The sequence below is a fragment of the Hydra vulgaris genome, chromosome 01 (genome assembly GCF_038396675.1).
Source record: "Hydra vulgaris chromosome 01, alternate assembly HydraT2T_AEP".
Taxonomy (NCBI): domain Eukaryota; kingdom Metazoa; phylum Cnidaria; class Hydrozoa; order Anthoathecata; family Hydridae; genus Hydra; species Hydra vulgaris.
The window spans coordinates 54,262,501-54,280,000 of NC_088920.1; the positions used below are offsets into that span (position 1 = coordinate 54,262,501).

The following is a 17,500-nucleotide window of genomic DNA, read 5'->3' on the forward strand; positions in this document are numbered from 1 at the left end:
GCTGAACTACTTCTTAGGATACAAAAGGTTTATTACATATTCATTAGTCTTAAGAAAAGCAAATTACCTGATTTAAAAATTAAGAGCTAACTGATACTGAAAACCATGTTTCACGACTTGCCTGCCAAGCTGAAACCATGATCATCATGTTTGCTTAGCCAAAAACAATCTTTGACTATTTCTCCAGCTACTTATAGAACTATGCCAGTAGTTCATAAAGATATTCAAGAAGAGGCAAAAGAATCCCCTGATACTATCAAAACCAATAAAGAAATGTTATGTAAAGAGACAAAATATCTTTGTGATTCAAAGAGACAAAAAAGAATGTAACACTATGAATTTAAAACAAAAAATTTTAGAAGAAAAAGAAAAAGCATTTAGTGCAAATTGCATAACTTACAAAGTGAAATAATGTCTTCAACTGATAAGTCTGATATGCTAGCCATAAATAGCATAAGTTAGCCTCTTTTGAAAGAGTCTAACAAAAGAAATAAACTCTGTCAAAAGGAGATTGAGAATTTGCATAAAATAGAAAAGAAGATGGCACAACAATGTTGACATGGCTGTTTAATATTTAAATTTTTTTATTTTTTACATGAGTTAGTTGTTATGAGTTAAATTATTAGTTAATTTATTTTTGTTTGTTTTATTTTTGTTTTTATTTGAATTGTTGGATGCTTTTATTATAAAACATTATTAGTCCCTAGACAGGGGAGGTTTTGTAATTGACAAGTTTTTTGACTAATAATTCACATTTATCTAGATATGTTGCTGGCGTTTTGAAATATTTTATTTAACTGTATTAAAGGTTGATGACACTGCCATTAATGTGTCATTTTTGCAAAGACAATTTAATATGCAGAAAACAGTATATATGGTATTTAATTCAAAACAAAAATGTTAAAATCTGTCAAACAACTTTTGTCTATTTACCTTAGTTGTTTATGATTTACTTTTTGTTGACAAATTTAATTTTCTAGGTCGGATAGTTGAAAATAATTGAACTGATAATGCTGATTATGTCTAAATATTTGTACAAATATTCTTATCAGGTGATTCAATAATAATGATGATGATGATGATGGTGATGATGATATATATATATATATACGATATATATATATATATATATATATATATATATATATATATATATATATATATATATATATATATATATATATATATATATATATATATATATAACAAGAGTAATAATAATGATGTAATATGTATGAATATAATTGAAGTTTTTAGGCTAAAGTAAAAAATGCTAATGTTTTATCAAGTTGTAATAAATTTTTTGTTTGGTTTATCTTCATTTGCTCTTCTTTTGCGAATGATTCCTGGTGCAAAATATTTGTTTTTAAAGGCTGGTCTCAAAGGAAAAGACATGAGCAAAAAAGAGAAAATAGAAATGTAAGATTTGTAAGTAATAAAGTTTATTTTGTTTCAGAAAATATCTAATATCTGCTTTAACCTTTGTTTTGACATTACAGTAGTTTATTTTTACATCAATAAAAATGATCACAAAATTGATCATGATTACCCATGGTCATATATAAATTTTTTTTATTTATTCTATTTAGTTATTAAAAATACACTGATTTTTACAATATAGTTTTAAAAATAATTTTTTAATATTCTATTCATAAACATTAAAGTGTATAAGTTTTTTCTCCTTAAAATATATCTGTGTTTGTTCTGAACATCTGTTGGTTTTTCTTTGTTTTTATTACTTATCCTACATTATATTAAAAATGTTTTTTCAATAGAAATCTTTCATATTTCTCTGTGGGCTTTCATTTCTCAGTCCAGTTCAAATTACCTGCATCAAATATAACAAAATTATCAATCTATCTCTGTTGGATAGAATTTTTGGCTAGTGAGCAATGACTATATTATTATATATCTAAATTTTTTCACGGTACATTCATATGCACAACATCAAAACACGCTAATGCTTAATTAGCCTCAAACATCAACAATACTACTTAAGTGTTGAGCTCTGCTTCTATATTTTCATTATTTATTTGTGTTTACTTATACACAATTGCAGTTTTCTTAGGAAAAGATGTTTTTTTCTGGAATGTGTCTGAGCTAGCTCTTGGAACCAGAAGATAAGATAAATACTATGTATACCTATACAAATCCATCGTTGGTAGTTGACTAGATAGATATATAATAAGAATAAGGTATAGCTGTAACAACTGGTGCTAACAGTTGTGAAGTGCAATAAGATATTGCACTGAACTTGCTTCTATTATTTCAGATGGTAAGTTATTCCATGCATTTACAACTCGATTTTGGAAAAAGTGATATCTGAAGGTATTTCTGCAAAAAGGTTTTTTTTCATTTCAGGGCTCGAATTAAGCGTATCGCGATCGCGATTACTTTTCTCGCCTTCGCAGTTAGTTTTTTCTTAAAATTTGTTTTTTCGCGATCTTTCTTTTTTTCGTGATTATTCTTTTTTTATTTTAGAAGATTGATACTCTATTCGCGAATATTTAGTGTTCTTTTACAGTATAAAACTGCAGTGACTTCTGTAACGATAATTTTTTTTTTAAAGGGGAGCATAAAGTAAAAGAAAGAAAAATAAAAGATTTAAAAAATCAATTAGCAAAAATGTTCAAATACAGGAAAAAGACCCATTGTTTAAAGAAGGAAAAATTTATAAAAAACAAACGATTAAATACCTATTCGAATCAAGAAATAAAAGATTTTGATTGAAAAAAGAAATAAAAGTTAATTGATTGAAAATTCACTTTCTTAACTCGAATTCTCAAGGGGTTTGTTCCGATTTAGCTCATTCATTATGAACAAATTTAATGACATAAACGATCAAAATATTTATGATTACAATCTAATACTTTTTCTATTAGCAATCAAAAAAAGTATTAGATCGTTAAAGATTCTATTATTTAGACACATTTTTTTCTTTCGCTTTATTTTATTGAATGAAAAAAGTGAACGCTAACTTTTATTAAAAAATACATTAAATGAATAAGCAATAGATAGAATATAAATATCATGGGATAGAATATAAATATCATGGGAATTTGATAAGGTTACTTAGATAAGAAAACTTACTTAAAAATAATTTTTTTATCATTCTTGTTTGTGATTGTGCGGGTTTTCGTGAAAATGTTAAGTTTTAACATTTTATCACGATAATGTTTTCGTCATTTTAAATAGTTTTTTATAACTGTTTCAAATTTATAGATTGTTTTGTTAGAGTTTTAAATAATTTTTTTTTACTGATAAAAATTTATAGAAAATTAAATATTCTAGTTGTTTTAAACAATTTAAAATATGTAAATAAAATAGAAAATGAAATAATTAATTAAAAGAAGATTATATCAAGTTCATTGATTTTACAAAAATACAGTCGTTAGATTTAATGCAATATAATAATAGTAATAATGTAAATTATAACTAAAGCTACTTTACAACCGTTGAACGTAAATGTTATGACATCTTATGCAAAAATGAGACTTATTATGTATGTTTTTATAAATAAGTTAAAATAAATAATGCCCTTAAAATAAATAATGCCCTTTATAAATAAGTTAAAATAAATAATCCCCTCCGGTGGGAGTGGAGGAGGGGTTATGAGCAACAAAAAAATCGCGATTCGATTTTTTTACGTTAATTCGAGCCCTGCATTTTGAATTTGTGTTGTAAATATGGACCTTCTTTTGATGCATTTTCATAATTGTTTGTAACCCAATTTATTTTATGATGGCCATGAATTTTAAAATGTTGAATAAGATCTCCACATAGTCTACATTCTTCTAATGTCGTTAATTGCATAATATTAAACCTAGCTTCATAGGATAATTTTTTAATTGTAGGTGCTAGTTTGGTTGCTCTTTTTTGGATCATCTCAATTTTGTTTATGTCTTGTTGTAGGAGTGGAGACCATGTCTGGACCGCAAACTCAAGCTTTTTTACTATGTTTACGTCTAAATATTTAAATGTTCTCTTTATGATACCTAACATTCTATTTGCTTTGCTAGTTGCTGAATCAACTTGTGACTGCCATTTTATATCCAATTGAACCGTTATACCTAAATCACGTTGTATAATTGTAATTGCAATCAATATCAGTCATAAATAATGTATTTTGATTTTTTTTCCCCAATTTTTTTATAATTAAATTTTGTGAGCCAGATAGATGACTATGCCATTATATTATTTATATCATTTTGAAGGCTTATTGTATAAAAGTTTGATAGAATTTTTGACTTGATCTGTTAAATCGTTAATGAAAATCAAAAACAGCAGTGGTCTTAAAACTGATTCCTGTGGTACACCACTGATAACTGGTAGCCAATCTGAGATAATGTTGCTGAGGACCACTCTCTGTTTTCTGTTAGTTAAAAAGTTTTCTATCTATCTTAGATAATTTCTCATGATACCATATCATTGAAGTTTAGTTATCAAACATGAGTGTGGTACTTTATCAAAAGCCTTTTCAAAGTCTAGATATAACATGTCAACTGTGTGGCCAATTTCTAGTGCATCTGTTATGATATCAAGAGTTTCCAAAAGGTTTGTTGTGATGCTATTATTTTTTCTGAACCCATGCTGATTATCATTTAATAAGCTGTTTTTTGTTAGATAATCTATAATTTTATCTCAAATGATTGATTCCAAAACTTTACATGGGATAGAGGTCAATAAGATTGACTTTTTTAAAAATCAGGGTTATATTTGCTGATTTCCAGAGTTCAGGTAATTGTTTCTCAGTCAACTATTATGTATATTAAATTTAATGGTTCACAGAGAGTACTATGACATTTACTTGTATATGTTGGGCTTATCCCATCTACTACAACAGTTTTGTAAACATCTAATTTTTTAAATTTATTTTCAATAGTATGACTTATTATATTGTTTATATCTATAACTAATTTGCTTTGTATTTACAAAGTAAATTAGTTATAGATATAAACAAAATACAAAGTAAATTAGTTTATGACTAATTTATTTTGTATTTTGTATTGTTGAGCCAAAATGGGTGACTTGGATTTATTTGATATTAATTTGTTCCATAAAGTTGTTTTATGTCTGATTTCAGTCTTTGATTTTTTGTTATATATATATATATATATATATATATATATATATATATATATATATATATATATATATATATATATATATTATATATATATATATATATATATATATATATATATATATACATATATATATATATATATATATATTAATATATATATATATATATATATATATATATATATATATACATATATATATATATATATATATATATATATATATTAATATATATATATATATATATATATATATATATATATATATATTAATATATATATATATATATATATATATATATATATATATATATATATATATATATATATATATATATATATATATATATATACATATATATATATATATATATATATATATATATATATATATATATATATATATATATATATATATTTACAACCCTCGGAATTAGGGTCGGCATTCGGCAATGCCGACCTAACTTATGACCTGAAAGTGTTTGAGGTCGGGAAAAATTTGCCAACCTCTTTTCTGTTTTGTGGTAAGACCTTTGTATCAAATAATTTTTGCCGACCTGATGCCAACCTCTAAAAGATTGATGATGATAATGATGGTGATTCATCATCATCATCATCATCATCATCATCATCATCATCATCATCATCATCATCATCATCATCATCATCATCATCATCATCATCATCATCATCATCATCATCATCATCATCATCATCATCATCATCATCATCATCATCAGGTTTTAGCCTTCCTTTTTTATGCTGTTTCTCTAATATAAGCAATCCAGAGTATTTTGTTTTCTCAACTAAAGCTCATTCATACAATACTAAGGCACTCTCTTCAAGTTTTCTTACTTCTACCACTACCATTTTTTAAATGAAGCTGCTACCTTTCTACATGCTGATACATAAATCACTTTATTCTTTTCTAACAAAAGTTGTTTAATACAACGTTTTTTCTAATCTGTCTTATATTATGCCTCCTTTTCTTGTCTTGCTAGAGTCGCATCACATATCTATTTGATCATCTTCTCTTTCAGCAAATATTGCACCATATAAATACTAAAGTTTATATAACAATGAAAGGATACTATATGCCAGCATCTAAATAAATAGCAAACATATTTGTTTATATCCATAATATGTATACATAAAGTGCATCTTGGAAGCTTTTATTCCTTCTGGAAAAAAAGTTTGGAAGCTTTTATTACATCTCTCCAATTTTAAGTCAAGCCTCATTCTACTCCACATTTTTCACCATCTTGAGGAGTTAATTTATTAAAGATTAATCATTTTTTTACAAGAACTTCTTTCTTAAGAATAAATATCCTTTTATTATTGCAAAAAGCCAATAATAAGAAAGTCCTGTTATTCTCAATTTAAGCGCTGTTATTCTCAGTTTACTAAATCTTGTATCTTATCTCAGATGTTAGGTTCTAGAGACTTCTGGTTAGTCTTCAACAGTGTCATTAAGCCTAACACTTAATCTCTAATTTATGGGTCTGATATTTTTACTTCTCCACAGAATAAAGCAGAGTTATTTGCAAAAAAATCTTACTCTAATTTGACTCTTGAATATAATGGCCATACTCTTCCTGATAGTTAACCCATTGTTAAACATCAAAATCATTCTGGCTTCCAATGCTAAAGCTAAATTTCAATTTTTCAAAATTCTAGAAAACATTTCGACCTCTCCAACTATTCTAAAATTAGTCTTCACTCTGTTATTAGTTTCTTTATATAAAGGTTTTGAGGTTATTAAATTATTTCTTTCCAACTGCAGTATTAAAGTTATTCTTGAAGGCTTACACTCTTCTTTATTTCAAGTAACTCTAAGGGTACTAAAAGGTTATATCTTTGCTCCTGTACTGTTTCTTATCTACAATAACAATCTTCATGAAATCTAAAGTGGCTCTATTTGCTGACAACTCAACTTTATATTGTATTGACAAAAAATCTTCACTTTATAATTGCTTAGAGCCGGTTTTAAATCTGATCTTTCTTCTGTAACAGCCTATGACTTGCAGTGACTTATGAATTTAAATTCTGGACTAAAAAATCCACAATTTTTGTTAGAAAACAAAACTCATTTATTTACTGCAAAAAAAATATTGCAATGTTGGCACTCCTATATTGATGAATAACAACCCTCTTACTCAGACAAAGTCTAAAAGCACATTGTAAATGTAATTAAACCTGCTTTATCTGCCAAGCTTGTGCCATTCTCCCATTGTTGTAAGGTTGCATTTCTTTCTTTTTTCAACAAATACAATCACGGTCAATGCTCAAACGAGCTATCATCTCTGTAACGATAAACCAAAACTCATTCTTGCATGGCTTTTTATTCAACAAGTTACATTCTTTACTGTATCTGTCCCTTCATGCCATAAAAACTTTTATTAATCCAATTTTTTTCCGTGAACATCAAAAAAAATCTTATAACTCTTAGGCATCTTTATGTTTTCCTTTTTTTAAACAACTTACAACTTTTTAAGTCTTCAGTTAACGGTTTTCTAGTATTTTTACTTATTCTTTATTTTAAAGTAACTCATAACTTAATAGTGGTTGCTTGCAATCTTGTAGGAAGTAAATTAGAGTTTAAAAGTATATAAATGTGTGCCAATATTTAATAAATAGTAAATGCAAGAATAAAATTATAATATATTAAGTATTTTAAATTTTTTTCTAGCCCTAGCTATCAACCCCTGCTAAATCATATAATTTTGCCGGGGCCAGGGCAGGTGCCCAGTTTGCAAAAAGTCTCATCTTTAGCCAGGGCTGCAGCCAGGGCCTAGGGTAAAGAATAGCCTATAATTCAGTGTTTCACAGGAAGACATGTGATCCCACGTCTTTACATGGCCACGCATGTAAGAATTTTATTTTGCTGACTTGGCCACGGCTTTTAAATAGTTTTATAGTTTTTGTGCATTTTAAAAATGGTGCTGATTTATAAACCAAATTTTGTTGCAGTAAGTTACAGGCTGGTGTAGGGTTTGTAGAACACAATTTTATGTAAAAATTCAATGCTGTTTGATATAAACACTTTACTCAAATTTAATATTCGTCTTTTTTTTTTTTCTTTTAATATTTTTGTTTTCTTAAATTTAGGATGCCTGATATTTTGATCAAGGAAATTTGATACAAGTGAGGGAACAAAATAGATTAGTCTAAAATATTTGAATGAAAATAAAACATCTACAATATGCAATCTATTTGAGAACTTTATACGCCAATATAAAGAAAGAACAATTTTTTTATTCAATTCAAAGTTCTAAAATCTTAATTGTTTAATAACTTGAATTATATTTTTAAATTATGAAAAAAAAATCATTTTCTATAAAATTTGAGTGAATGAAATATGGGTTTAAAAATAATAGTATACATGAAATATCGATAACTATATAAACTATTCCTAACTAATAAACTATGCCTAGGGCCGCCAAATATCTAGAGCCGGGCATGCATGGTGCTATGCTTCATTCTTTCTTTTTTATATATAATATATATAATATAAAAAAAAAAGAACGAAGCAGAGTACCTATATATATAATTATTTATTTTTTTTATTTGCGCTTTCCATGGTTTTTTGTTATAGCGGTTTTGTTTTTGTCATTGCTGTTGCTTTTTTTATTTAAACTCTGTTTTTCTTATTAACATCATAAGATTGATTTTAGGACTAATTCTAGTTTTGCAAGTTGTTCATTATGTTAAACTTAAAAGTTTAATCTATGTATCTATGACAGCAATAGGTTTTTGTAAACTTTGTATGGTTTCGTTATTTTTCATAATTCACATAGATTTCTCTACCTTATTGGCTCGGGTGTATTTGTCCATAAGGTACCAATTTTAGCGAATTGTTGTGGTTTTAATAAAGCTTTTTTTAAACTTTTTTTACATTAGTGGTTTCATTTAGTATTTTAAGTTTTTTCTATTAAAACTTATCAAATTATTGTTTATTATTTTCTATTGATTTATTTTGACCAATTTTTTATCAGTGATTTGGTAATTACTTATTTTTATTTTTGCTTTTAATTATTTAATTAATTTTTATTTTGTTATGTTATTTGATATGAAATTCACATTTCTTAATATCCTAATTATTTAATTAAAAGTATTAGTGCTTTACAAATTTGGGTGTAGTTAGAGTTATGGATGTTTGCAGTTTTTTTGCAGTATAAAGCAGGCGTAAATTACGGGATAAAGCATTTATTTTTTTGCTTTGCTCACTAAGTAATAAATCACTTTAGCAGCAAGTTTAATAACTACAATTCAAAATATTAAATCACATAATAAAGTTTGTCAGTTTTTTTCTAGTCTAGCCTGGATTTGATAAGTTTGACATCAAACGGCAAATTGATCTATATTGGGATGATGCGGTTGTTAAAACAGTTTCTTCTAATGATTGTAAATATATTCATGGACACTTTCACCTAGTCTTATTGGTCAACAAAAGCAACTTAAGTTAAGGAAGATAATTAATTCACTTTTTTCTCTTCACATTTCGACATTCCTATATTGATGAATGGCAACCCTCTTGCTAATTCCTCTTTTTTATGTTTTCTTGGATTATCATTTACTACTGATCTCTCATGGAAACCTTATATACAATCAATTGATAAGTTAGCATTTGCCTTGGTTGCTTCTCTTCATTGTGCTTGCCATTTTCTTACTCCTGATTCCATTCTCTATTTCTACAAATCTCTTATTCATCCCTGTATAGAATACTGTTATCATATTTTGGCTGGTCCTTCTAATGAAACTCTTTCTCTTCTAGACAAAACCAAAAACGTAAATAAAATATAATTGCATATTTGCATAAATTTTCATAGTATAGTTATCTTTAATCCAGAAAATATATTTTACCAACAGAAAAAATCATTAAATGTACATAAGTTTGTACAAATGCAATTAAATATAATAATCTGTGTGTGTATTTGTGTGTGCACAGATAACATGTATCTAAGGACGCAGTTTCATAATACATTTTGTACGCTTTAATTCTTAAAATGTGCGCTTTAATTTTTTACTTAAACAAGAAAGAAAGAAAAAGAATAATGAAAAAAATGATTGCTGTCTTTTTCTTAACCCAAACCCTCAGTCAATGTAGTGGCACTTCTTTGGATGTTCTACTGAGATAGTCAATCAATTGTCAATTGTATGTGTTGAAACCCCCACAGCTTCTGAAGCTACCTATTTCAGTTAGGATGGAGCTTTTATGGTAAAAATGGCAAATGCAATAAAAACATGGATGTACCATACTGTAACTTACACTGTGTTACACTAATTATGTTTGAGAATTTCACTTAAAATAATGTTAAAAGCCGTATAAAGCAAAAATGCTATTAGTGTAACATGGTGTAGCAGTGTGGTACATTGATTTTTTTCTTGCAATTATCATTTTTACTATCATACTAAAATTAGTTTTTTTTAATGTAAAAAATTAATTTTAGTATGACGTCAACAGTGTGCATCTAATGCCGTGTTCATATGTGTATGTATATATGTTATACATTTTAAAAAGATTTATACAATCCATTTTGTAGTGGTTATATGTTAATAGTTTTATGTTAAAAGCAACAGCGTCATTCTAATGAGAACTGTTTAATATATTAATTTTTTTTTTTCACAGACCAGAATCCTTGGGTGCTGTTTGTGGGACGGTATTTTTAGTGTGTATGTTTTTATTCATACCAGTTCCTTTTGTTACAAAATGGTTAGAAAAAGATGAAAGCAATGACTTCCCACATAATGAGGTATTCATTTTGTATAATGTAATTATATGTCAAGTTGTATCCAAAGTAGTAATTATTAAGTATAGTATATACGCATGAATAAATAATTGTAAAAATAATGCTTGAGGTTAAACTGGGTGACCACTACTGCTAGTGCTAGACCACTACTGCTAGAAACTCTGCTAAACTGTAAGAAATAATTTTTAGCAGAAAAAATCTATTAATTAGAAAAAAATCAAAAAAAAAACAAACAGATTAGACTCCTTATTTTTCCTTGTTTTTGTCACAGGGAGATTTTGTCTTTGAATGTTATTTTCTTGAGGAGATGTATATTGAGTTTAATGATTGATTGACAAAATGCTAAGATGACAGCATAAATGTTTTTTTACAAAATTGTATATAAATATATATACAATATATTATATATATATACAATATACATATATATATATATATATATATATATACAATATACATATATATATATATATATATATATATATATATATATATATATATATATATATATATATATATATATATATATACACAATATACAATATACAATATACAATATACATATATATATATATATATATATATATATATATATATATATATATATATATATATATATATACACATGCCATTTTAGCTTGCAATTGTATACTAAACAAAACCTGCCTTATGAATGGAGATTGCTGAAAAACAAATGTAATTTATAAGTGCATTGCATCATTCCCAAACACACGAGACAAGACATATATAGGTTTAACAGAGGGCGTGCGGAAAATAAGATAGACGAACCACAAGCAATTAAAAAAAAACAATAAACTTAAATATTCAACCAGGCTTTCAAAATACCTATGGGAAACAAAGGATAAGTTAAAAACAAAACTCAATTTAAAATGGTCTATCATAAAAAGTGCCCCTGCCTACAACAGCATAACTAAAAAAAGTCTATTATGCTTATACGAAAAGCTAATAATTTTATTGTATAAAAATCCCAAAGAATTATTAAACAAAAAAGGCAAACTAATATCCAAATGTTGCCATGAGAACAAATTTTTGCTGGACAACCGCAAACGATTAGATTTTTTTAACGCATTTTTTCTTGTACAGTATTATTTTTCCACGAGAAAAAATCATATTTATTACCTGATGATTGCATTTATCATAAAACTAATAGTTGTAAAAAATATGTAGTTTTATCTATAAAAAATATATAAATACAGCTCTGTTTTTTTAATTTATTTTAATTTACTTTTTTTCACCAAGCACTCTCCTGAAGATATATGCAAACCAAAAATACATATACATATATATATATATATATATATATATATATATATATATATATATATATATATATATATATATATATATATATATATATGTATATATATTTATATATATATATATATATATAATATATATATATATATGTATATATATTTATATATATATATATATTTATATATATATATATATATTATATATAAATTTTATATATATATATTTTTATATATAGGTATAGTTTTATATATATATATATATGTATATATATATTTTAATATATGTTTATATATGTTTATATTTGATATTTCAATAATATATATATATATATATATATATATATATATATATATATATATATATATATATATATATATATATATATATATATATATATACAGGGTGTTCGGGATAAATTTGACATATTTATAATTGATTATATTTTTTTGTAGATTAGAGGTATTAATACACACTACAGGTCATTTAAAAGTTTAAACCCTTCTTCATTCATATACAAGATGTCAGAAAGGATGGATGACTGGAACCCACCTGAATCATGGAAGAGAATAACTTGCATCATGATGATTTGTGCCGGCCATCAAAATAAGGATATTATGACTGCTGCCCAATGCTCCCTGAACACAGTAAAAACAATCAGGTATGAACTAGAGACTTGCAATGGTGACTACGAGGATGTAGTAAGAAGAAAGATCCCTAGCAGACGATCTGATTGCGTTCGTACAGCAGAATTCCTCGCAAGTCTGCAGGAACAGGTGTTGGAGAACCCTGGCATTGGAATTCGGGCTTTGTCACGTGAAATGAATGTTGCATCCTCTACTATGAAGCTTGCACTCAATGAAGACCTTCGCTACTACTCATACAAGTGCCACAAAGGTCAGCTACTCACAGAAAAGGCCCGTGAAAAACGTTTGATAAATGTGAAGAAACTTCTAAACAAAGTGAAACATCCTGTAGAACCACAAACAGTCTGGTTTTTTTCCGATGAGAAAAACTTTTGCCAGGATCAAAAACACAACACGCAGAATAACAGGTGGCTTGCATGCAGTACAAAGGACATTCCTCGTGTAATGCAGACTAAATTTCCCCAAACTGTGATGGTTTTCGGATGTGTATCCTCTGAAGGCGATGTGATGGCTCCGCATTTTTTCCAAGAAGGCCTCAGGTTGACTTCAGATGGCTACGTGGAGTTGCCAATCGCATTTCCAGTAATACAAAAGCCCAGTTAGTGGATAAAATTAAAACAGTTTTTGAGGCCCTTCCCAGGGAGACTGTAGCATTAGCTTGTTCGAAATTCCGAAGCAGGATTGAAGCAGTGATCGATGCTAATGGTGGTTATTTTGAGTGAATTTTGTTCATAGTATTGTAATTTACTATGCCTGTAATTTTTTTGTCAACTCATTAAATTTAATAGATACAAAGAAGATTTTCCTTTTTCTTTCGAAACTGTCAAATTTATCCCGAACACCCTGTATATATATGTATATATATATATATATATATATATATATATATATATATATATATATATATATATATATATATATATATATATATATATATATATATATATATATATATATATATATATATATATATATATGTAATATATATTTTTAAAAATGAATTTAGTTCAAGTTACTTTAAAATGTTCGTATTACATTAAACTTATTTGTATATTTACTTACAATTTTAAATCAATATAAAATTTTTTTTCATTCTGTTACGAAAATACTAATTTACCAAAGTTTTTATAACTCTAAAACAAAGCACTTATAACTGTATATGCATTGCTGGATAAACCATAAACTTGCTTGTAGGCAAAATTATTAGGTTTACTAAAAATATTTAAGATAATTTTTTTAGTAAATTTTTATATAAGAAATTTACGAAAAGATGATTTTTTCAGTTTTATAATTGCTTTTTAACAATAGTTTTTTCTTTCTCATTAATTTGTTGAATTGATCATAGAATGAACATTGATTAAAAATGATTAACTATTTTATAAGTAGTATGCGAAGATTTTGTTAAAAATGTTAAAAAAAAGTTGATAGTTTTTATTTATTTTTTGACCATTAAAACAAGTTGTGGTCATATCATAAAATAACCCTGAAAAATAAGTTTCATGTTAATCAAACTTTCCAGAACAAATTATTTATCTAGATATTGGAAAAAAACCTAATAATTTTGAGTGGCGTTTTTTTTCTTAAAGGTAAGTTCTGGCTTTATTTTAAAATACTGGTCTGATTAATGCGCTTTGGTAGTTAATAAATAATGTCAATACAAATAGTTCTTTCAAATAACTTAAACTCGAGTTATAAATGTTATGTTTGGGTTTTCTCTTTCAAGTTAATTTTTATGTAAAAGAATGTCTTTATATATTTATTAAAACGAACCAAGCTTTTATAACCGAATAAAAATAACACGATCAATAAGTAAAGTCTTATTTAAAAGTTCAACTTATTATTTTGTTTTTAAGATAAAATAAATATTTATTTTATTTTAAAAACAAAACTAATATCATATAAAATATAAAAAGTCTTATTTAAAAGTTCAACTTATTATTTTGTTTTTAAAATAAAATAAATATTTATTTTATTTTAAAAACAAAACTAATATCAGTGCTATAAATATGTAAACTTCAATATTTCTTAAAAGCAAGTTCTGCTAATAATATTTTAAAACCAAAAATACTATTATTTTTTTTGATTTAGTAGGAAATAGTGAAAATACATTAGATTTTTTGGCAAACGAAAAAGAAATATTTTAATGGAAATAAAAAATAAAAATAAAACAGAGAAGCGGTAATATTCATTTAATTACAATTTTTATTTTGTCAAAAGTCTCCTTTAAGTCTCAAAAGTCTAAAATGTTTTAGTGTAAATTATTTAAAAAAATCTGCGGTAAGTACATTGATGTTATTACAACGAAAAAAACTATGCAGATTCATGAAGTTGTTATTAACCTCTCAACCGAAAGTATAGTGGCAAAACAAAAAATATTTTTGGCATCATCTCAATAAATAAATTCTTTTAGTAATTTTAATAAACTCAAAACTTATTTTCTAATGTTTATTTACAAAATAAACATAACTTGTCTCAGCACTTAGGAATCCCTTTACGAAATTCAACCATGAACAATTGTTATTTTTAGCAACGAAATTAGATAAGGCAAAGCGGTTCCCATATTTTATTTGTTTTTTTTTTAAAGAGGAAAGCAAATATATAAATTGTTATCTGTTGGTAATATATATTTTTATAATTTGATGTAACAAGTATATATTGTTCCTATATGAAAACATCAATGTAATGCATGCATATACTTTTATGTATAACTTTTTTTATTATATAATTACATTTATTTGCTCTTAATTATGTTAAGCATGTTTAGCTTATTTGGATAAGGCATTTACTTCCTACACGGAATGTCATGGTACAAGTTCCAAATGCTGAAATTTTTTTGTTTTTTTTCTCGCACCCTTCCTTTTGGTCTACTTTGTTATTGGTGAATATACATAAACAATTATTAATAATTATTAATAATTGCATAATAATCATTATTATTATTGTTATTAGTTGTTCACCAATAATATACTAGTTAATAGAACTAAGTGCCCAGAGACATGCTAAAAAGCAACAGGTATCCAAAATTACAAAGCACTAAAAGATTGCAGATAAAAAATGTACACGAATAGAAAGATAACATGAAACAATTAAGGCTAAGTGAAAAATGTGTATACGGCATGACCTAATTGAAGCCTAAAAGCTATGTATATATGTGGGTGTGCCTTACTTAGAAAATACACTTGAAAGGCCTAAATAGTATAAGAAATCTGAATTTGAAGAGATGTGTATCATTTAAAAATATACAACAAAAAATTTATTTATATACAAAAAACAAAAGATAAAAGGTTACAAAGCAAATATATGACCAGTGGTATTTTAAAAAAAAAAAAAAAAAGACTATAGTGCGATTTGATCCCACCATAATCTTTTGGGATATGACCAGTGGTATTTGAAAAAATAAAACAAGATTATGGTGGGATTTGATCCTCGTACATTCTGTATATGAAGTACACGAGCCTTATCCTAAATAGCTAAACAAACACATAAAATGAATAATTGTAATTACATAAAACTGCTTTTCCAATTGCTAAAAATAACAGAAAATTTTTAATTAAGAACTTTTTTACCTTTTAAAATGCTCAACAACGAATAAACATTTTTTTGCTTTTTTTTTATTATTATTGCATAATTAGGTAATACATATTAAAGTAATGTTTTATTTTAAATGCGCTAGATGTTTTTTACTATTTAAACCTAAAAAACACAATTTTGTTTAAAAAAAAAAATGTATATTTGCATAAGCTTTATACTTTGCAGGCATCTATCTCTCTCACTCTCTCTCTCTCTCTCCTCTCTCTCTCTCTCTCTCTCTCTCTCTCTTTATATATATATATACATATATATATATGTATATATATATAAAGAGAGTAATATTTATATATATATATATGTATATATATATATATATATATATATATATACATATACAGAGGCTATTCTAGACTGTTTTTGACAGCATCAATCATTTTAAAATTTTTAGCTTTTTTAAAAAAACGCTGATATTTTGCTAAAGTTTGCTCGAACAAGGGGGTACTGTCGCCCAAATTTTATATATATATACATATACAGGCTTCGGCAGGAGTAAATAAGTGCATGAGCTATAGATAGCCTGCCTAAACCCGCTTTAGCGGGCTACACGGGCCGCCCGCCTTGAAAGCCTTGCACAGGCTTTTTTGAAAAATTAAAATTGTTTAATTTTTTAATATAGTAGTTAAAATTTAATAATATAGTAATTAATTAAATAATAAATAAAAAACAATTTTCAAATGTTAAGTATAATCAATCGTTCTAATAAAACAGCAATATATAAAAAACTGTTATACATCATTTTATTTTTATTTTTGTTGTTTTATAAAAATAAATTATCTTAATTATTATATTATAATAATTATAAAAATGAATTAAATCTTAATTTTAAAAGTTCATTCATTTCTCTTCTTCTTTGTGAATGAAAATGTCATCGTATATAAAAATTTCTACAATCGCTTTATTAACAAGTAGGAGAGTGACAAATCATTTCAAAAGACTTTAGTAATTAAAATTCGAATAGCTAGGTACTTGTAAAGTTGAGATAATAGTTTTTCGAAGTTACACTGCAGTTTTTATCTTTTGCTAAGAGTTATTAGTGTGTGCTGTACTTAGTGAGTTTTTGTTATTATGTTTTTGTTTTGGTTTTGTTTCTCGATTTTTATTCAGACTTTATTCTTTTATTCTTTTATCAGTTGTATAATTGGATTTTTGTTGA

The 17,500-nt window shown here is 25.9% G+C and overlaps 1 protein-coding gene across 2 annotated transcripts in view; it reads left to right on the top strand.

Annotated features, from left to right (window-relative positions):
* Positions 1–1,247: 1,247 nt before the first annotated feature.
* Positions 1,248–17,500, top strand: part of LOC100200383 (UDP-N-acetylglucosamine--dolichyl-phosphate N-acetylglucosaminephosphotransferase) — a 35,123-nt gene continuing 18,870 nt past the window's right edge. The window contains exons 1-2 of one of the 2 annotated variants that reach the window (XM_065788639.1): positions 1,248–1,428; positions 10,714–10,837. In XM_065788639.1, coding sequence (XP_065644711.1) covers positions 10,760–10,837 — 78 coding nt within the window. In that variant the 5' untranslated portion in view covers positions 1,248–1,428; positions 10,714–10,759. The remainder of the gene's footprint in view (positions 1,429–10,713; positions 10,838–17,500) is intronic. The other variant, XM_065788638.1, reaches the window with a different exon arrangement.